At 50.9% G+C, this 21,063-nt stretch overlaps 2 protein-coding genes across 5 annotated transcripts; both read right to left on the bottom strand.

Moving 5' to 3' along the window:
- Positions 1-419: 419 nt before the first annotated feature.
- LOC125975632 (potassium/sodium hyperpolarization-activated cyclic nucleotide-gated channel 3) lies at positions 420-12,267 on the bottom strand. Of its 2 annotated transcripts, XM_049731420.1 has the most exons (9): positions 10,068-12,265; positions 6,452-6,658; positions 6,159-6,372; positions 5,939-6,100; positions 5,142-5,360; positions 4,920-5,066; positions 4,426-4,666; positions 4,177-4,341; positions 420-4,013 (listed from the first exon to the last, which is right to left on the bottom strand). In XM_049731420.1, exons 1-9 carry the CDS (start codon positions 10,721-10,723, stop codon positions 1,792-1,794), a joined length of 4,233 nt encoding a protein of 1,410 aa, XP_049587377.1. In that variant the 5' UTR covers positions 10,724-12,265; the 3' UTR covers positions 420-1,791. The 2 variants fall into 2 exon arrangements, with proteins under 2 accessions (XP_049587377.1, XP_049587376.1); XM_049731419.2 differs by having other exon boundaries at positions 4,177-4,666; positions 10,068-12,267.
- A 345-nt stretch (positions 12,268-12,612) lies between these two features.
- pklr (pyruvate kinase L/R) lies at positions 12,613-21,009 on the bottom strand. 3 transcript variants are annotated; one of them, XM_049731625.2, is made up of 12 exons: positions 20,883-21,009; positions 17,294-17,458; positions 17,129-17,220; positions 16,926-17,057; positions 15,831-16,017; positions 15,498-15,771; positions 14,816-14,966; positions 14,306-14,458; positions 14,066-14,232; positions 13,888-13,954; positions 12,976-13,090; positions 12,613-12,816 (listed from the first exon to the last, which is right to left on the bottom strand). In XM_049731625.2, exons 2-12 carry the CDS (start codon positions 17,430-17,432, stop codon positions 12,710-12,712), a joined length of 1,584 nt encoding a protein of 527 aa, XP_049587582.1. In that variant the 5' UTR covers positions 17,433-17,458; positions 20,883-21,009; the 3' UTR covers positions 12,613-12,709. The 3 variants fall into 3 exon arrangements, with proteins under 3 accessions (XP_049587582.1, XP_049587583.1, XP_049587581.1); XM_049731626.2 differs by lacking the exon at positions 20,883-21,009 and adding an exon at positions 20,715-20,867; XM_049731624.2 differs by lacking the exon at positions 20,883-21,009 and adding an exon at positions 20,028-20,576.
- Between the last annotated feature and the right edge of the window lie 54 nt (positions 21,010-21,063).

Raw genomic sequence — 21,063 nt, 5'->3', positions numbered from 1 at the left:
GCACTTGAATGGAAAGAAGGAAAATGCCTCTTGTATTGTTGTAACATCAATTCAAGTTGAGCCACTGTTCACCAAAATCCACATGGCTTGAATATTGAAAACTGAAGCGCATTATTGCAAAAATCTGTGTAAACAAACAAGTATGATCAGATTCACGCTTCAAGTAGTCGGTAGGTCAATCAAGTTAGTTAGCGTAATATTTTGGATTAGCACGTATGTGAAAGCGTAGCAAAAGTCATTTATATATCAGTTCATCAATCCATTGTTTGTTGTTTCCTTACCTGAAATTAGAAGCAGACAATCCTGTCAATTCCTTTCTGGCGCCGTTGTTGTCTCTGCGCATGAATTATGCATGCTAGGAGAAGGAGGCACAAACATACACAAATAAGCAAGCACATGTTCCAACACAGCCCACGGGATGATATCTAAAGCAGCTTTATTCTTATTATATAGTCACACTTACAACATCATCATGACAATCACTGTCATCTGCTCCTCCACCACTCTTGACATGAAATGTTCTTTCCTTTTTTTTAATTGACTCCATTCAAATGCTAGAGCTGTGATAAATAGAAAATCAAATGTTTTGGTCCTCATATATAGATACTGTATCGTCTAGGCATCATGGTATCCTTGTTGCTACCCACACACAACATCAAACGCAAGAGGAAATGGAGGCAAAGCGAGCGGGCTCGGCTACCCGCCGCCGTGTGAACAAGAGGCTGATGGAGTGTGGCGAAAACTGAGAGCGTTTGCCCGCCAAGCTGTGAAGTCACATGAAAGCTGTGCGGACGCAGATGAAAGCCGGAGAGGAAGGTGGTCGGCCCGGCTACGTATTTACAACCAGCCAAACCAAAGTAGCAGTCAAAACTACAACTGACACTAAAACATTTGCTGCGTGTGGGGGCAAAACAAACTATACACATACACACACGTGTGACGAATCAAAAGCAATGTTTGTGGTGATCTGGTTGTTGTTTTGGTGAAGATGGGAAGCAAGATGAAGCCGTGCGTATTGCCTGTATGCATTTGCTCGCTCCTTATACAAACAAGTGGGCGGGGTGGGGGTCACATTTTCTTAAATTCATAGTTTCAGTACAGTGACATACACTACTGTGCATAAGTCCTGGGTCACAATTCCATTTGGTACTTTTGACATCAGGTGAGCTTTGAATGTTGGAGCGGTTGGACACGTCAAGCACAAAGGAATCAAACTGTGAAACTCTGAACTATCGCGAGATGTCCTGGCTACCAGGTCAACGTGCTGTGCTCTTTAACAAAAACAAGACACTTAATATTTGCTAAACTGGTAGAATAAAACAAGTCTACTCAACTGATAACAGCCAAATTCAGATTTTAGCCATATTTTGTTTTACATTGATATTTCTCATCGAAACATTCAAGTAGATTACTCCACTCTAGATGCGTGAAAGCATCAAAGCTCGGAGTGTCCAAAGACTTATGCACGGCTGTCTCACACATATTGCTGTTGACAATGTCCCCCGCCCATGTATTTTTATTTTATTTATTTTTTTGCTTTTGCATCCACGGACAGGTATGAGCTTGGCCCAAACAACCGTTGTCGAACCACATTTGAAACATTCCTTCCTCGACGCTTGGCCCAGCCGAGTCACACAAACGGATGAGCGATGTTCTAAGACACTCACATCCTAGCATAAATGCAAACACTGGCCTCCTGGGTCAGTCTGCCCAAGGCGGACAGGCCTTGACAACTGTAGCACAGCAGGATGCGTGGAGATGGGTCGGAGCGACCTCCTCTTGTGGTTTTGCTTACATGTTGGCAGGCAGTTTGTGCCTCAACCCCTCTGAGTCTTTTCTGGCCACCGGCAGCTGGGGCTCAGTTTGAGCGACCTTTGGGGAGGCGCCGTTCGCCGGGGTGGCTGTTTGCGTTGATGGAGCGGTACGTGAGGGCGAACCAAGTCGGGAAGGATGGCCCGGCGCCAGTGTGGGGACTGCGTTTGGTTGCGGAGGGAGAGTGGATGCGGCCGAGTCACCGGGGGGTGTTGCGGCCAAAGAGGGGGGCTTTGTTGAGCTTGAATTTGCGGGACGATTCAAGCCCGGGGCGGGGCTCGAGCCGAGCACTGGATGGGTTTGCTTTACCGGGTGAACGGTGAAGCGGACTTTGGCGGAGGAGCCTGTGCTCGCCAGGGCAGGATTTGACGTGAGAGAAGACATCGCTTTAGAGATCTGGATGGGCGGAGGGCTTCTGGCGGAACTAAAGACAGAAGGCTGCAGACAGGAGCTTGGACTCTGGGATTTACTCAGGCAAGCGGTGGATGTCGGCGCTGCAGGTGGCGCCAGCGTCTGTCCGGGACTTTGGGGAACAATGACAGGTGATGGTGTTGAAGTGGGGCTGTGGGAAGTGGGTGTTGGATGGCTGCGCGCCACCAGTGTGACAGTTGGGGAGGGGATCGGGGTGGGTGCTGGACTGGCGCCAGACAGTGGTGACACCGCGGGCGGTGTGCTCGACGCCTTTACCCGTGCGCCTTGCAGGGATGCCGGGGACATGGCGACCGCAGGTGATGGCGGTGAAGAGCTCAGAGACGACTTGCGTCCAAATGTCTGGGGTAGTGGAACCGGAGCGGAAACAGACGAAGGAGGAGGTGTGGAGGAGGGCGAGGGAGATGAAGAGCGGGGAGAAGGGCTGGTCACAGGTTTGGTCCGTGGAGTTGACGCGAGCGGCAGCGGGGCGGTTCCTGCCGAGGGAGGAGTGGAGCAGGGCGGCGGCGAGGACGAGCGGGAAGGCGCGCTCAGAGTCGCTTTGGGGCGGGGCGTCTGCACCGGCGTCGGGGACACTGGCATGGCAGATGGTGGAGATGTGGAGAGAGCCAAAGGATTGCCGTGCGGGCCGCAATGCACGTACATGCTAGGCAGAAGAGGCGCTTGGATCTGCGGACCGGATGCGAGATTTGCGACGGGATGCACCGCAGGGTTGGAGCTCAGCATTCCTGCGCTGCCACCTCGAGCCAGCGACCCCGCCAGGAAAGGAGCCGCCAGCAAATTGCCTCCGGAGGCCTTGCGATGGAGAGGCGGGTGAGGCTGCACTCCGGCCCAGGAGCGGTGAGGCAGCGTGGGCTGCGACGCCGACAGCAGCCTGGCCTCCTGGGTCAGTCTGCCCAAGGCGGGCAGGCCTTGACAACTGTGGCGCAGCAGAGCTTCTTTGGCCCCCTGCTGGTTGGTCGCAGCGGGGCTGCCGTCCGAGGGGCCGGAGGAGGCAGCAACAGGCTTGGCGCTCTGCATCTTGGCGACGGGTGGCGTTGACGCTCCTCCGGCAGGTGGGGTGACCAGGGATCCGGCGAGCACCGAGGGGTAATCGCCCTGGAGGCGCAGGTTGTAGTGAAGAGGCCTTCCTTGTTGGACTGGCACAGCGGCAGCGGTGGGAGGAGTTTTGGCCACCGGCGGGGAAGTCATCCCGCCCAGTGGGCCCATGCTGGAGGGGGAGGCAGGGAACGCTCTGGGGGACAAACCTCCCATCCCGCTCATGGCCATCATTCCGATGAGGGAGCTAACGGAGGGGCGCAAGGGTTGCAAAATGGGAGCCCGAGGAGGCGAGAGCGGAAACGAGGAGGAGGGAGACGGCGAGATCAGAGGGGAAGGCAGGAAGAACGTGCCTCCCAGCGCGTGCTGCTGCTGCTGGTGCATGAGGGCGATGGCCACGTTGCTAGTGGCGGCCGCTGTCTGCAGCGGGGCGTGCACCAGTGGTGCCCAGATGACGGGGCGTGGCCTGGGGGACATGGCGCCGTTGCCGCCGCCTCCCATGACGCCGCCTCTTCCCGCCGCTGCCGCCGCCGCGATGGCGTCCTGCATGGCTGGCATGCTGTCGTGCTTGACGATTTGCTGCACCAAAATGCTGTCGCAGGAGCCCAGGCTGCCCGCCGTCAGCCCGGCGCCCGCTCCCGCACCTCCTCCTCCCCGACCCCCGCCGCGGCCCATGCTGCCCCCGAGTGAGCCTCCTTGAGAGGACTTGCGTAGCAGCACAGAGTTCTTCCTGCCTGTAGGAAAGCCACACACACAAACTTTGAGTTCCCGCCAAGGCGGGGCTTCCAAGCATGGTTCCCTCACCACCTCTGACACACAAAAGATGCCTTGCAATTTGAAAAATGGGGACCGGATGAAGAGGGGTAAATCAATCCACTTCAAAAAGTCAGAGATTACCTATCCGGTCCAATCGGTCGACAGCAACGGTCTCGAAGGCCCGCCGCATCATGGGGTGCTCCTCCAGAACCTCGTTGAAGTTGTCTACACTGAGCGAGTACAGACGGCAATACGTGTCGGCGCGCACGCTGGCCGTCCGCCGCCCTCGTGTCAACAGGCAGATTTCTGCCACGGGAGCAACACAAGATAACTCAACAAAGAGAAAGAGCAGTGTGTCCACTTTCCTTCCAGGAGCACACTGGTCGTCACCTCCAAAGTAGGAGCCGTCGCTGAGTTTGGTCTCCTTGTTGCCGCGGGTGAGCACGCTGACGCGGCCGTGCTGGATGAAGTACATCTTCCTCCCCATCGTGCCCTCTCGGATGATGAAGTCGGCCGGCTGAAAGACCTCAAAGCGGAGCTTGGTCAGCACGGCCGTCACAAAGTTTGGGTCAGCGTTGGCAAACAGCGGCATGTTGGCCACCAGGCTGCGGCAGTTGAAGCTCACAATCTCCTGTGAGCGCACAGACAAGAGGTGGAGTCAACCAAGAACAGCTTTTGGATGCACATTGGAAGGAAAACCCTGTGTGTGTGTGTGTGTGTGTGTGTGTGTGTGTGCGTGCGTGTGTGTGTGTGTGTGTGTGTGTGTGTGTGTGTGCGTGCGTGCGTGCGTGCGTGCGTGCGTGCGTGCGTGCGTGCGTGCGTGCGTGCGTGCGTGTGTGTGTGTGTGTGCGCGTGTGTGCGTGTGTGTGTGTGTGTGTGTGTACCTCTTTAAGGGGCTCACTCAGTTCTCCCAGGATGTTCTCCTCGTCAAACATCTTCCCTTGGAAGCGGTGCTCGTAGTACTCGTGAATCTTTTGGCGGACGTCTGCAGGAAGCTTGTGGAAGGACATGTACTGCTCCACCTGCTTGTACTGCGCACACACACACACATACCCACACACTTCTTTACTGGCCGACGAGGATGAAAAGGCGTCAGGCGAGCTCACCTTCTCCTGGTACTGTCGACGCGACGAGTCCAGCGACTGAATGAGGGCGGTAGCGTGGCCGATGAACATGGCGTAGCAGGTGGCGCCCACGATCATGCTCAGCATGGTGAGCCACACGTCGGTCATGCCCTCCGGGGCCTGGGCACCATAGCCGATGCACAGCATGTGGCTCATGGCTTTGAAGAGGGCGTACGAGTACTGTACGCCCCAAGTGTCGTTCTGCTCACACACACACACACACACACGCACACACAAAAAAAGCACTTCGGTCAGCCAGGGCCCGATTGTCCGGCGGCCAAAACGTAATCCCAAGCGACTGTCATGTTCGTGTCATGCTCCTTCATAGCGCAATTATGCAATTTTGAAGGTCAAATTAAATGCAAATTGGACCTATGTGGAATATTGTGCTATGCGGGTGGCCTAACACATGAAGGGGCTTTCTCCAGGGACAATCCCAGCATTTGCCAGCTCGGCAACAGTCGCCTAGGCAACAGCGATGACATGACTCAGCGTCTCATGCGTTTGTGTCCTGTGTGTGTATTGTGTTTAAAAAAAAAAAAGCCCATTCACAAACACACTCGAGCCTCCTCACTCTGGAGGATTTGTGTTATATTTTCCACTCTCTCAGTGGTAACGTGTTGATAATGATGCTTTTGTTCCAGTCGGCCATCTTGTTGCGTGAGCCAATTAACAGCAAACACGCATGCAGACGGAGAACCCGGAAAGCAGGCCGCCATGGGAACTAGAAAGCGTGCCAACTGGCCAAACAAAACGAGTGAGGTAAACGTTGCGCTTACCACCATCAGGTTCTTGGAGACCCAGCAGTCCGGCGGGAAGTCCTGCAGCATGGGCACCAGGAACTGCAGGCAGCCGTCCCAGTGGCACAGCAGCAGCATCATCCCGATCAGATTGACGATCCTCACCATGGCGCTGGCCAGGTCGTACGTCATGTGAAAGATCTGGAGAGGAGGAAGATGGTGGACTTCAAGCAACAACTGCATTTCGGTGCCTCCTCACCTCCTCCCACTGGTGGATGTAGCGGATGAGTCGGGAGAGGCGCAGCAGCCGCAGCAGGCTGAGGATTTTGGTGAAGCGCACGATGCGCAGCGCCCGGGCTGTCCGGTACACCTCTGAGTCCAGACTGTCCACCATCAGGAAGATGTAGTCCACGGGGATGGAGGACACAAAGTCCACCAGGAACCAGCTCTTCAGGTAGTTGTGGCGGATGGCCCTGCCGCACAATCGCTGCGTGACATTCCAGAAGCTGCAACCCGGCGCTGGCCGTTCCCGATGGACGCATCTCCACTCACCGAGGGTCCAGCAGAATCTCTGTGCTGTCCTCCTTGATGATGCCCGTGCGGAAGTTGAGAACCAGGTCCACCATGAAAAGCGTGTCAGACACCACGTTGAAGATGATCCACGAGGGGGTGTTCTCATCCCGAAAGAAGGTGATGCCCACCGGCAGCACAATCAGGTTGCCCATCATTAGAACCAGCATCAACAGGTCCCAGTAGAACCTGCGCGGGGAGGCCAGCAGATTTTAGGAACAAACTCGGGCGCCGTCAGGGACAAACGGAGCTCATCTGTAACCTTGAGATGCCTCATCAATCCGGACGGCGTTTGGAAGTGGGGCGTGACGTAGGACCCAGTCCAAAAATTGTGTGTGTGTGGGGGAGGTGGGGCAATGTTGAAGGTGATTCACGGATGACAGGCCAGACAACCCGATCATGTGCAGGCCACTTGCATCCTCCTTCTGTCTCTCTCCCGAACGGTCACCCTCATCCATCACTCCAACCCATATCAATGGCTCGCCACACACACATACACACACACGCACGCACACACACACACTCTGCCTTTCAGCGAACACACTCAAGTGCTGCGGTCGATCCCCATTGAGCTCTAATTTGGTAACAAAAGTTCATGGTGGGACCACTAGACTGATGAAGATGAAGTATGACTCACGCACACACACTTTTTAGGAGAGTGAGGCAACGGGGATGCGGCTGCCATAGTACTGCACAAAGATGAAATGTGACCTTGAGGACTGCCTTCGTTCACTGCTATTACAGAGAACAATTCTACGAGCTGCTGGGACGGGGAATCATGAATGGATGATAATCGCTGTTTGTGCAGTCCGGTGGGATGCACAATGGGCTTCTCTGCTCACACTAAGCTCAAAATGGCAACTACAATTTAAATACAAATTGAATCGGGTTTGTTTCTTTGTAAATAGTAACTACATTGCAAATAACAGTTTTTAATACTCACTAGTCCAGAAAAAATCGCATACTATTAATATTGAGATGTTATGTTTGTTTTATAAATTGAATCCATTCGGCTCAACATTCAAACCATTTTAACTTTTGACACAGTCCATAGCAGGCTATCTGATTTGGAAAGAGTGGACCCATGCAATGACTTGAGGAGACGTGTGTGTGTGTGTGTTATGTGTGTACGTGTGTGTGAGCGTGCGTACGTGCGTGCGTACGTGTGTGCGTACGTGTAAGTGTGTGCAAAGTGGACCCTGTTGCTAGCATGCGCATCAGAATTGCAAATGCAATTAAAGTTCCTCAACGGGTGCTCTTGCCAGCCAGCGCGATGATGAACACAAGCAGGTGCTGGGCGGGAAGTAGTGACCCGCAAGGAGCTGTTCAGCTGGTGTCACACTCAGCGTTCCTTTCGCCTAGCGCGTCTCCCGTGATTGCTGCCTTGATGAAAGGAGGAGCGGCCTTTGGAGCTGTCAGCCAAATCAAAGCACTGACGCTACATCCCTCTCCATTGACATCCATTTGGGCCAGAGCAGAGGCGGGCTACGCTGGCCAATCGCAGGACACACTTCTCTTATCCGTATTTTTGGACAGGGCGGCGAATTTTAAATTCTAAAGGTGAGAACTTTGAGACGAAAGTGCTAACCCATGCACGAGCTTCTTTGTTCCTAATTTTGAACAATTTGCAATTTCTTTTATTTCCCTGCAACTGGACCAAAAACCATCCATCCATCCATCCATTTTCTGAACCGCTTAGTCCCCACGGGGATCGCGGGTGTGCTGGAGCCTATCCCAGTCATCAACAGGCAGTAGGTGGGGGACACCCTGAACCGGTTGCCAACCACTCGCAGGGCACACAGAGACAAACAACCATTTGCACTCACACTCACACCTAGGGACAATTTGGCATGCTCAATCAGCCTACCAAGCATGGTTTTTTGGGATGTGGGAGGAAACCGGACTGCCCGGAGAAAACCCACGCGGGCCCGGGGAGAACATGCAAACTCCACACAGGGAGGGCCGCAGGTGGAATCGAACCCGCACCCTCCTAACTGTGAGGCGGACGTGCTACCCATTGCGCCACCGAGCCGCCGGACTAAATGACCATTTTGCATACATTTTGCACATACACAAACTGAAAATGCCTCTGCAAAACTAAAAAAGCAATCTCTTTCAGCTGGCGAGAGCTTTGTTCTGTAATTAATTGATGGAAATATATTCAATAATGTCCCGGACTGCCTTACACGCCACCAAAACAAGAGAGACAACTCGCTTGGGTGGACATGGACGAAATAAAACGTCAGTGACATTGTGCATGTTTAGCGGCACGACCTCTCGTCTAGACGGTCAACATTGGACGAAGAGCGGGAAAGCTGCTTTGGCGTGTCGTCGATTTTCAGACGACAGCTACTTGACGGAAAACTTCGAAGAGTGAATTATGCAGAACGCATACTAAAGGTGCATAATTTACAACGGCATACATAATTAATCCTCTTCAATTGTAATCTTCCGCCGGCGGTAATTGGAATTATTAACATCCGCGGGCAGCTTTGCTTGGATTTCAATGAGTGCTGAGATTAGTTGCGTGCGCTCTCGCCTTACGCCATGTCAGAGGCCTTCAACATGATGGACACACAATACAGTTTGTGTGTGTGCGCGTGTGTGTGCGTGTGTGTGTGTGTGCGCGTGTCTGTATGTGTGTGTGTGTGTGCGTGTCTGTATGTGTGTGTGTGTGTGTGTGTGTGCGTGTGTGTATGTGTGTGCATGTCCGTCTGTGTGTGTGTGAGGAAGCAAAATGTGGGCCAGTAGGATCCCCTGGAGATGGAGTTGTTGCATCAGTCTGTCTGGAGGTTCAGAGCACTAGGTTCCCTTCATTTCAAAATCAATCGCAACTTTAATATGTTTTCACCGCTTCAATTAGACACGTACGCGTTACGCTTGAAATTGACGGTCAAAATAATTGATCAAGCTTTGAATTGGGAGCAGGCACCGGGAAGACAGTAAGAAAAGCTTCCTGAATGCCGCAGCTCATTTGTACGTAGCAGGCTACACTGGAGTATTTTTACTCACGCTATCTGACAAGTCGAGACGGCGCTGTCTAAATTGGACGACTTGTCACCTGCACTTTGTGCTGGAAACAACTCTCACTCCTCACATGCCCCCCCTCCCCTTCCCCCGACACCTATTATTGTGCTGCCTCCATACATCCTCGGCTGCATCCTTCCACTGCGGCCTCCAGTCCTTCTCACTGCACTGAACAAACAAGACGTGACTCAAGTCATCATTTTTAGTTATGATTAGTTATAATTGTTGTGTAGCCACAGATACTAAGAACTGATAGCACTAGTATTTTTTATGTATAAACCTCCCACCCCCCAAAGCAGCAACAGATAATCTTAAATATTCAAATCTAGCAATTTTCCGACAAGTTACATGAAATGAATGCCAATTTTCTATTTTGAGTTCCTGATTGATGGCCACAAGTGGCTCTACCTTGATGAGGCTAGTATTGGTACTGACATGACACCTGATACTGGTACTTAAAAGTAAGGACAATTCCACAAGTAGAGCTACATGTCGTAAGAGGAAAAGAGATAAACGTCCATTTGGTCATGAAGAATTTGCACTTGTGGTTCGTGCATGTGTACCGTCTCACCTGAAGTCGCTGTAGGGGTGTATGATCCAGGATCCGGCCGACTTTAGCCGTTCCTGCTCCAGAGCAACGGCCTTGTGCGATCCGAACATGCGCAGGCTGAACTTGTTGACGCCGGGTAGCAGCATGGCTCCAAACTGCCTCTGGATGAAGGTGCTCTGGTTGGACTGGCTGTAGTCCTCCCCGTCCAGGCCCAGGCCAAACCCACTCAACGGTCCCAACGTCTCGGGCGTCCCCGCTGCTGTGGTGTTGCAGGCGGTGGTGGTGGTGGTCTCTAGGCCGGTGGCCACCACTATCACCCCTGTGCCCGCCGACGAGGAGGTGGAGGCCAGGGCTGGGCGGGAGGGGACGAATCCCACCGAGCGGGGCGGAAGGTGAGCCGGGGGCACCGAGGCGGGTGGCGTGCCGGCCATGCGGAAGGGGAGGCCGGAACTCATGATGGAGAGGCGCCGGTTGCGTCCTCCCAAGGGGGCGGCCGCGTCCCCCCCCAAAGAAGCCTTCTCGCCCTCCAGGGATGCCTGGGACAACCTGTAGCCCGGCGAGGGGAGGTTACCCTTGCTACGCCTCTTGGACTCGCCTCCGTTACGACAGGGGAGGCTGTCACCCCCGGAGCCTCCTGCGCTACTGGACGTCCCCGCACCCCCCACCACCCCATCCATTTGTGAGGTAGAGCAAAACCTCAGCGGGGAGGAACTATCCACGACCGTATTCAGAGCAGTGGCTCATCTGTAAGGTTTTTGGACTTTGGAAGCGGAAGGTAACAGTTTGAGTCTGACAAGTCGTTAGCGAGATGCTAGTCTGCTTCCGACCTAATGTCGAGGTGCCCTTGAGCAAGGCCTGACCTCCTGAGCTCATGAGGTGCACTCCATTCGCGCTGACATTTATCCTTACATGTCTGCGTGCAGTTCTTTGCCAGTAGTGGCTGACACACAAAGACAGCAGTGTGACTTGAATATGAGTATGAGAATTAATTTGAAATATTCAAAGAGTCATTGTCGAGGCTGAGCGCCTTTTGAGGGCACACTCAATCTCCATTTGGTGGCAGTGTGTGACGTTTGTCCTTACAGATGTTTTAACTCTCCTTCCTCGTCCTTGAACGCTCCGCCAGAGGCCCGCCCTCGCCGCTCCACAGCCGCCCTCATCGTTCCAACGCTGGCCACGTCGCGGTCCCGAGTCGGTGCTGCGAAGAATGACGGATCGCACTGCCGCTCGCTCATGCAACCTGATCCCTTTGCCCGCGCACGACGAAGGATGGTCTGGTGGACGACGTGCAGACAAGTGGCAAGGGCGTTCGATTCGCTGTCAGCGGGGTCGAAGGTGCTCAGTGAGGGGCGCACTAAATTAGGCTCCGACTCGCCGAAATTGAGTCGCCACTGAAGGCACGGTGACGTCCACGGGTGGGGTGAAAAGAAAAAACATCAAGGATGATGGTGACGGAAAAAGCGCAGACGCGCCACGAACCTCGCTCACTCCCAAAAAAGAAAGCCACTGGACGGCTGCTGCTCCAGACCGAACGTGGCCACTTTCTCCTCAACATCATCCACGCGCGCTCCCCACTCGCGAGGACCTTCCGTGTCATCGTGTCCACAAGGACGCGCGCTAATGACAATTTGGATCATGACAGCATCCTTTTCCTCGTCGTGGCTCTTCAACAACTTGTTGAGCGGTCCAAGTGTCTGCTCTCCTTCCGTTCTTGTGAAGACAGCCGAGCGTGTGACGTCACGCGCGGATTTCACTTCTCCCCACGAGGTCGTACCCTCGCAAGTCCATGGAAGTAAATACAATACATCCACCTCTCGTTGTCTGTGTTGAAGGTGTGGACTGAATGGACCTGTCGTCATGACGTCCGAACCCTCCCCAACGTCCCCCAGACGCACGCGCGCGCTCACTCGCTCGCTCCCGGCCGATGGTGCGTCATCCACGCGCGCCTATGCGAGGGGGAGAGCGTGACCCTCAGATAACGTGACATGCTATTCCCTGCAAATTACTCAACTGCAGATGGGGCAGACGACGAGGCAATTTGGGAAGAAGGGCTTAAATAGTAGAAAGCAGCGATTCTCAAAGTGGGCGTGGAAGAATCCCTGAAATTACATTTTAAAAATTCAATGAAATTAAAATGTATATTAATTTGATATTTAATCAATTTAGTTGCCAGACTTAATGAAATTAAATATTAAATTAAACTGAATACAATTACCAAATTCAAATAAAATTCAAACAATTAAAACACACATTAAAACTGCATTGTTTAAATTTATGTTTAAAGACGATCCACTCTTTCCTCAGACTGACATGTAAATGTCTGAGAGGCTTGCTTAGGAAGGAGTGAATAAAATAAAGCGCCATAAAGGACTGCCTAATGAGTTTATGACGGAGCGGTGCGCTGCAGCGGGCATCTGGATCATCTCAGCAGACAAAAGACCACAAGTCATATCTCATATCTGCTCTCGTAAAATAGAACTAAAGAACTGCTCTTGCCGGAAGACCGCGAGTGGAATAAAAGGACAGAGTCCATAATCACATAAGAAAAGGAGCACAAGAGGGAGGGTACGGTGTGATTGGTTCTAGTTTTATTTGAGAGTCATTGCTTTGAAAACAGAAGGCAGGAGTTAGCGAGCTTGACATAGAGAAGCGGCGGCTGACGCTTATGTGACCTTGATGGCCCTCATGATGTTGGTGTGACCCGACCCGGGAATCCAGCCAGTCACAATGATCACCATGTCACCCTCTTTGAAGAAGCCTCTGGCCTTGCCTGCACGCGCCCCACAACAAAGCACCCCGGGGTCAGCGCAAGGCCACAAACTACAACAGGGCCACCCTGCTGGCGACCAAGCTCAAATTTCGACTTAAGTTGAAGCGAACACTGCATTTTGGAGGTCGACGTTGCAACGGTGGCAGCGGCCAAACTCACCTATGTCCATTCCAAAGTTGACCCGGTTGTCGACATCGTCAGCCCAGACGGGCGCAGGCAGAGGGTGAAAGAGGACGGGGAAGACACCTCGGAGTAACTGCGATTGACGCGCCACCTGAACAACAACACAGTTTCACTTGTTGTCTTTTTGTACAATGTAAATTTTATCCTGCTCATTTCAAAATGGATTCATACTGATGATGCTTATTTATATGTTCTCGCTCAACGGGATGAATGAAATTCCTTTGAAGGAAACATTTATCATAAGTCACACTTAAACTACAAGAATAATCAACCTGGGTTCCCTTTCGAGACGGCTAATAATAACTAAGAGCAAAACGGTGGCACTTTCAACCCAATTGAGGCGACCTGTTTGACTGCGTTGGCGCCGCCTTCAGAGCAGCTCAGCGCCTTGCAAACGGCCTTCGAGGCCAGGACCAGATGTGAGGCACCGAATGACTTTATCGACGACTGCCCTTCAGGCGGCACTCGTGCGGATTTACGACGCGTGTGGGCACACGTTTAGAATCCAGCCGTGGCCTACATTTGAAACTACTTTGTGCACCTTAGGGGAATTTACAGTTTAACATGTCACTAAAATGCATTTACAAAAAAAAAAAAGAATCATGTCTCCCTTGATTCATATTGCAATATGAAGATTATTCAACGTACTTTTTTTTTCTATTCGATACATCTTTGCTTTCATCACAGTCAAATGTTGACTAGAAGATGCAAAGTGCAGTTTGATGTGGGAAAAGTGATAACTAGTTTTCACGGCGTCCTTGGCACGTGCCTCTTTTGCTCAGCGGGCGAGCCAGTTCTGTTTGCAAACGCATCTTGTGTTGCGACGCTAACCAAGGCAACAGCCGCCGTTGAAACGCAGTCGGTTTACCGCCGTCGAGTTGCACGTACCTGCGGGCTCCTGGTGACTGCAATGATTGGACATCGAGGCCGATACCTGGACAGGAGGTGCGCCGACCTGCACGCAAGTATGCCTCGTGTGGATTTTTTTTTTTTCCCCACAATGAGGGAAATGACATCCCTAAATACCTTTTTTTTTTTATTCTTTTTTTAGGGTCGCAGTGCTCACCTGCCACTGGTGGTGAGGACAATAATGGCGCCAGCGCAACACTTAAAGGATGACTCAACGGCCCCGATAGCTGTCACCTCCGTGGGGTCCGAGGACAGAGGAGTCAGGCGGCGCAACTCCTCAAATAGCTGCTGGTGGAAAATGGCTGCCTCTGCCTCCCTGCAGATCTGACAGCACGAGACAGGGCGAGAGACAAAGACAGTCAGCAGGGTGGGGGAGGCTTAAATGTGGAGCACGCACCGAGTGCATCATGGCGACCGCCTCCACGGGAAACAGGCCCTTGGCAGTCTCGCCGGACAACATAACGCAGTCTGCTCCATCCAGCACGGCGTTGGCCACGTCACTGCCCTCGGCTCGCGTGGGCCGCGGGTGGGCCACCATGCTCTCCAGCATCTGCGCACACACAAAAGCTAATGTCAAACTTGTTTGCATCTGAGCCGTAGCTAGTCACGGATGTCCTCCGGGGGCATAATGGCGAGACCACAAAAATATACAACCGCAAGAGGTGTCAAAGACACGTAGCTTGATTTGAAGTTCTAAGTGTTCTGAAAATACATAAACGAGAAAATGGAAAACCTGTTGAGTAATAAGAATCCATCGAGTGCATATTTATAGAGTCAATGCAAATATTGATTGTTATTGCTGATGTACGGAACCAAACCGAACAGTGCCTTCGTGCATGATTGCTCATTACTGGGCAATACAAATGTTGAGGAGACAATTTAGTGTGGGCAAAACCATGTTCCTGACCTGCGTGGCACAGATGACAGGCTTGCCAGTTGAGTTGCAGCGACCGATCATCATCTTCTGGGCGATGAAGACTTTCTCGGCGGGGATCTCTATGCCTAGGTCGCCCCTGGCAACCATCACGCCGTCGCTTTCCGCTAAGATCTCCTCGATGCTGAAACGCAGATGAGCGAGGGGGAGGGGATTCATATTTGGGGATGAGAGCAAAAATAGAAGATCTGACCGTAGCGCCCTCTCTGACTCACGTGGCACGCATCCAAAATGAGCGCGCCAGAGATGACAGTTACGACAAATATAGCGTCGTAATTGCGCCGAGTCAAATATTCATGAGACGCTCGAGAAAAATTGATCATCATAAATGGCTGGCGGCTAAGTGACAGTGGGCATTGGATCAGAATGCTAAACTGTGTCAAGACACATTAAGTGGCGGACGTTTGTCACTTCAAGTAACAGATTGTGAGAGAAAGCGCGAGCCGACAGATGCCGTCGCCTCCGTGACAGCTGGCAGGCAGCCGTCAAACCGGCACGCTGTCGGCGACCACGACAGGAAGTAACTGCGGCCTTCCCCAATGCAGGCTGCCTTTCGGCTCTTTTTCTCAACGACACGGAACGGACAGATTCACGGTAGCGGCAATGTTCCCACAATGAGGAGCACGTGAGCGGCGGGACTTATTTTTGGACTCACTTCTGGACCCCTTGGCGACTCTCCACCTTGCTGATCACCTTGATGTCTTTGCCGTGCGGGCCCAGGGCTCGCCTGACGTCACGGACGTCTTGCGCCGAGCGGATAAAGCTGGCGAAGACCATGTCCACACCCTGCGCCACGCCGAACCTCAAGTCGGCCTCGTCTCGCTCGCTGACGGCCGGCATGTCGATCAGGTCGCAGCCGGGCAGGTTGACGCCTTTGCGGCTGCCCAGCACGCCGTCGGCTTCAACCATCGTGTCCACCCAATCCGGACCTGCGCACCACCCGTACTTCAGAATCGAGGTTGCAGCTAATGCGAGAATCTTTTTGTACCCGTTTCCAGAACTTTCAGCCCAATGAGGCCGTCATCGATGTAGATCTTGCCGCCCCTCTTTAGGACCTGCGGTAGGCGGGGATAGTCCACCCAGATGGTCTTGCCGTCTGTGGAGTCTTTGTCAGCCTGTGCCGTCACCACATGGACATGGCTGCCCTTTTCCAGCTTCACCTCCTCCTCCACTTTCTTCACAAACAAACACACATCACTGCAAGCTGGCTGAATGGGGATCAGGTCTCATGCTTGCCTTCCTGCCATTTGTTTGTTTATTATGCACTTTAATTTAAAAAAAATAAAATAAATCCCCCGTAGTGGCATTTTGTGTTGATTTAACTTTGCCCATAAGCAGCTCAAATGATGAATCATGATCATACTCAGCGATGAGGTTAAAAGCCATCTGCTCCATTTAAAGTTCCAGTCAGATGGCAGGAAGCGTCGTTGGCTGCCCAAATCCCGAGTGTGTTCAGAACACTTGCATACTTTCTCCTTGACGCCCTTTCTCAGAGTCCGGCGCGTGTGTCATGCAGAGCAGCCAGTAATCCAATCAAGACATGAAAAGGTTTCCAACGGCTTGCAGTCATTTAGCTTGCAAAGTAGGCGACGTGCAATGCAAATACAAAAGAACATGATAACGTGGCCCAAAATAGCGCACACCACCACCTGTTGTTGTAGTGGTTGCCAAGATTCAATACCCCAAAAGAGGACTGGCCTAATAAAAGGAATGCATGGAGGAAAATTTGACTTCTTAATCGCACTTCTACCACTCTCTTAAGAATCAGTGAGGCTCATTTACATAATGACCAGGCCCATGACACGCTCAGCAAGGCTGTGTGAGGATCCACAGCCGCTTTCAAGCAACAGTCTAACGACACTGTCTGAACAACTTTGACTGAGAAATAACCTCAAACATTAACAATGCATGCCCCCTGGCATCGTATCAAAGCCAAAAAGTAAGCAGCCCTGAATGGAGTTTTGTTGGAACCATAGATTAGCATTAGCTGTCGTATTAGCCATTGATAAGCGGCGCATCTCTGATTGCGCGGTTGTGTTCAGATTGAGGGGTAAATAATCAGTGTCCCGTGTTGTGTGTTTACCCCGTTCACCAATCCAGTGCGTATCTCTGGCCCTTTGGTATCCAAGGCGATGGCCACGGGCCGATAGTATAAGCGGTCCGACGTGATCGTGTCCACCGCCTCGCGGATGTTCTTGATGGTTTCACTGTGGTACTGAAAGACAACGTGGAGAACGTTGGCAGAGTGCAAACACGACCGTGCATGGACACTGCATGGAAACGCACCTCGTGGGAACCATGAGAGAAATTCAAACGTGCAATGTTCATCCCGGCTTTCACCATCTCCTGCAGTTTGGGAATGGATCTGGAGGCGGGGCCTGAGGAAGGAAGGAAAAAAGTTAATTTTATTGACATTGCACTTTTCAAAGCGAGCGGCTGTGCGTTGCTGACCAATAGTGCAGATGATGCTGGTGTTGCGCGCCGTGATGGGCTCCTGGTCAATGTCCAGAAGACACAGATGCTCCAGGAAGGTGTCCGCCATGCTGGCGTCCAGCTGCTGGCGCTGGATGAAAGAGTCGGGCAGCGTCATGGACTCCGAGTAGCGTCTGATGCGAGCTGCCGACACACCAAACAGGCAAAAGGTAGACAGTCAAAGACGAGCTGACACAAAAAGGTCATCGAGCGCTGTTCCCGGTTTGAAAGTAAACAAGCGACTGTAGTTTTCAAACTGCAGCCAAGAAAGTTTTTCTTCTGCCTTGTTTGTTGGCATTGCAAAAGACAATCTGACCTGGATGAACGGGATCAAAGCTAAAACACGAAATACTATGTAGGCCCAAATATGGCAACATGTACATTTTTGCCCTGGAGTCTCAGTCACGCTAACTGAATTGCATTACTGTATTCATCTCTTGCGCCACAGCCGGAGAGGACATGCTAAACATGTTCATTAGTAGAATGTCAAGTGAATGTGGAAATCCTAATTAGCATTCGAGTTGGAGATGCCGTTTGTGGACTGCAGGCCACTTGGGGGCAGTAAGAGAAGCTGGAGATGCTCAGACCCTAACCTTACATCTTATCAGGTGCCATTTTCAGGGCCACACTATTTTTTTGAATTTTATTTAACTTTTAATTTCCTCAGGTTAGAACTTTCCCATTTGGCTGCAGACAAGCACAGTTTAAAAAAAATTGTAAAAAAGCAAAAATCATTGCAAATATAAATTGTAGATGGTGTTGTATTTAACACGATACACAATGACGGAATTATTATCATACACTCGAGCATTTTATGACCCCCATTTTTTTTTTTCTTTCTCGAAAATAGTTCAAAGCCATATGTTATCCGGCCGTCGTGTCGTCCATAAATGAAGCCCCCCCCCCCCCGGCAGTTATGAATACAAGCCGTTCCAAATCAATATGGTGTTCTGACAGCGGCAGGGAGGTTGCGCGTGTTTGTGGCGAATGGAAGCCCCCCCGAGGCGGCTTGACATTTAACGCATTTACATGTTTATGCTCAAAGGAAAGGAAACATTGCACTGCTACTTGCCACTCAAGCGCTAAAGTTTACATCTCGAGGGGTGATAAAACACTCAACAAAAGGTGACAAACTATCGGGAGGAGGGTTGCCATGATTTCATGGGAGCAAAATTGCTATTCTTACGAGGCTACAGGCAGAATGCCATCAGAGTATTTGCAAAAAATTTTTAAAAAGTTTGACTTTGAAAAGTACACATTTCGAAAATTTTATGGAAATAAAATTGCAAGTTGAAACAAATTTGAGGAGAAAGCATTTGTCATTTGATGTGTGTGGGGGGGGGGGGAAGACATTTTTTTGGGGACGGCCAAGTCATCTGCTCAATGCTCCACATACTACATTGCCATTTGTCAATGAGGTCAGCGGAAAATGCTGAGCTCTTGGCGATAAGACGTGTCATCTGCAAGATGTCTAATCAGCATCTCAGAGAAGCTACTCACCAAAATGGATCCACCCGACAGCGAGGTCATGAAGATCACACTGACGGCATTCAAGGGGAAAGGTTAACAACCTTCATGTTGCTGTACACTGCTCTCCGTTGTGGGTTACACATTCACCATTTTGATTGGATTTATTTTGGGTGCAATTCCACCGTTGGCCACTAGAAGGCAGCACGCTATTTTGTTGGAGACAATTTGAAAAAGAAAGAACAAAACACTGTACTTGTACAGCACAGCCGAGATTTTGCTGCAAGTTATTGAATGTTAAAACCTCAATCCTGCTTTTTACGCCTACGGAACACGTCATTGATTCATCAACAGATTTTTGAACAACTGTTGACCATTTGTCAAAGTTCTGGCAGATGAACCTAGTTCTCAAAAAATGGGCTGAATAACTGCTTGCGTTTTGAAAAATGTGTAAATTGTATGGCCAGGTGGCAGCGTCATAGCAAAATAACACTCAAATTGTATTTGTCTTCGCTCATGCGGACAAGCGCTTTTCAAAAATAGACAGATTGATGAGCTCTTCATGCAGGGCTGAGAATCGAACGGCGAGAAAACGACAATCATTTGATAGGTTTTCACACTCAGTCAACTGGCACCTCGACCGAGTACAATGAGACAAAAAGTGGAGGCGAGTGGGCTCAACCTTGTCCTCCCTTTCCCTCCATCTTGTCTTTTTCCCGTGACACACAGACACACACACAAACCCCTGCCACATCTTCAAACAATGGAACAACACATCTAGACAGACAATACCACAACACCTACATACATTGTTCATCTGCAGGAAAAAAAAAAAAAAAAAAAAGACTCCTATCATTGCAACTCATTCTAGTAGTGAGAATTGAGACAATGCAAATACACGGAAAAGCCACTCTAGACTGAATTATACTGTCACGTGGTGGTCACAACAGAAGGATGAATAAGACTGCAGTATGAAATTATCAGGCAAAACTTGTTTAATTCTTTAATTGTGTTGCTCCATATTTTATGAAGTAAAATATTACGGCGCGCTATTAAGAAAAATCAGGTGAAAGGGAATAATGTCAATTGCATTCATTCATTTCAAATACGTGCAAGTGTTTTGATCCCAAGGCAGTGCTATATTCAAATAAGAAAATTACAGTAACCAACATTGGGTTCCAAACCAGGCTCACATCTTAACACACGAAAAACGCCTTGATTGGAGGAAAAAAAGAAACTCACTCACCCATTTTGACGCCACTGAGCTCCTCTCGCTGCTTCAGTCGATTTTTTAAAATATGTGCAACTATTTAGGTTGGCTTCTGAATGTCTCCTTTGTCTTAACTGCTCACTCAGCTGACACACTTGTCAAAATCAAAGTCAAGTGGCTACTAGCCACACCTCTACCTGCTTCTCTCAACCCTTTCAACCCACACCACGCACACACACACGCTCAAGTCAAGATAGTGTGTCAAGATCATAAAAACGTAAGGGAAATTTTTTTTGTCCAATTCATGATTTACAACACTAAAGTGTGCTCAATTCAGTGGGACCTTTGCCGATGTTGGCCCTGCTCCAGCATTACGCAACGCACACAAAACCTTAAACACACACACATACATACGCGCGCGCTCTCTTGCAAGCTCAATCATACCCAGCGAGCACGTCTGCCGCTTTTACGACTTTTAGACTTTGACAAGCCGCTTGACATAATTGCAACTTGCGTGGCGGCTTGGCTAGCGAAAGCAGGAGGGCGTCAATCTTTAGCTCGAACGCAAATAGACCTTTGCCCTTTCGCTGTCACACAAAAACAATTTGGCCATGCACAAAGCTTGTGTCTTCATCACAAAATCATCAAGCAGAGTGATGACAGATTAAATACACGCACTTCGGAATCCAGCAGACTTTCCAAAAAGCTGGACAAGGTAGCTACCGTTTTCCTAGTTGCGCCGCAGCTCATGAGAACTCAAAGGTGATCGAGAACTTGCACAAGCAAGGAAGTAGTGAGGCCGCGACGCTGGCAAGCGACCGGCAAGCCATCAAGGCGGAAGACGAGAGAAAAGTAGTAAAACGTGCATGTGATAGGAAGGGAAGCACCAACCTGCAGGACGAAGCTGGCCGCAGGCCGTGAATGCAAGCGCACAAGCGGTGCCGGCAGGAAAGGACCAAAGGGCTGACTCAGCTTGAGCGCCACCTTCAGTACAACTCTGGCAGACATTTTCTCGTCATGACAACCGCAGAGAACAGAAAGTGCACTTTATTTGGAGTTGAGTTAACCTTTG

The sequence above is a fragment of the Syngnathus scovelli genome, chromosome 9 (genome assembly GCF_024217435.2).
Source record: "Syngnathus scovelli strain Florida chromosome 9, RoL_Ssco_1.2, whole genome shotgun sequence".
Lineage (NCBI taxonomy): Eukaryota > Metazoa > Chordata > Actinopteri > Syngnathiformes > Syngnathidae > Syngnathus > Syngnathus scovelli.
This window is presented reverse-complemented; position numbering and strand designations above follow the sequence as displayed.

What these genes read in the sequence shown, in the direction of transcription:
- pklr (XM_049731624.2), bottom strand. An exon ending in GCTGAAAGTTCTGGAAACGG is followed by an intron (nt 15,772 to 15,830) that starts GTACAAAAAGAT and finishes GGTGGTGCGCAG; the next exon opens with GTCCGGATTGGGTGGACACG. An exon ending in CAACTTTGGAATGGACATAG is followed by an intron (nt 12,817 to 12,975) that starts GTGAGTTTGGCC and finishes GGGCGCGTGCAG; the next exon opens with GCAAGGCCAGAGGCTTCTTC.
- LOC125975632 (XM_049731419.2), bottom strand. Translation starts at nt 10,723, where the DNA reads ATGGATGGGGTGGTGGGGGGTGCGGGGACGTCCAGTAGCGCAGGAGGC. An exon ending in ACATCCACCAGTGGGAGGAG is followed by an intron (nt 6,101 to 6,158) that starts GTGAGGAGGCAC and finishes CCTCCTCTCCAG; the next exon opens with ATCTTTCACATGACGTACGA. An exon ending in TGAGTGAGCCCCTTAAAGAG is followed by an intron (nt 4,667 to 4,919) that starts GTACACACACAC and finishes GTGCGCTCACAG; the next exon opens with GAGATTGTGAGCTTCAACTG.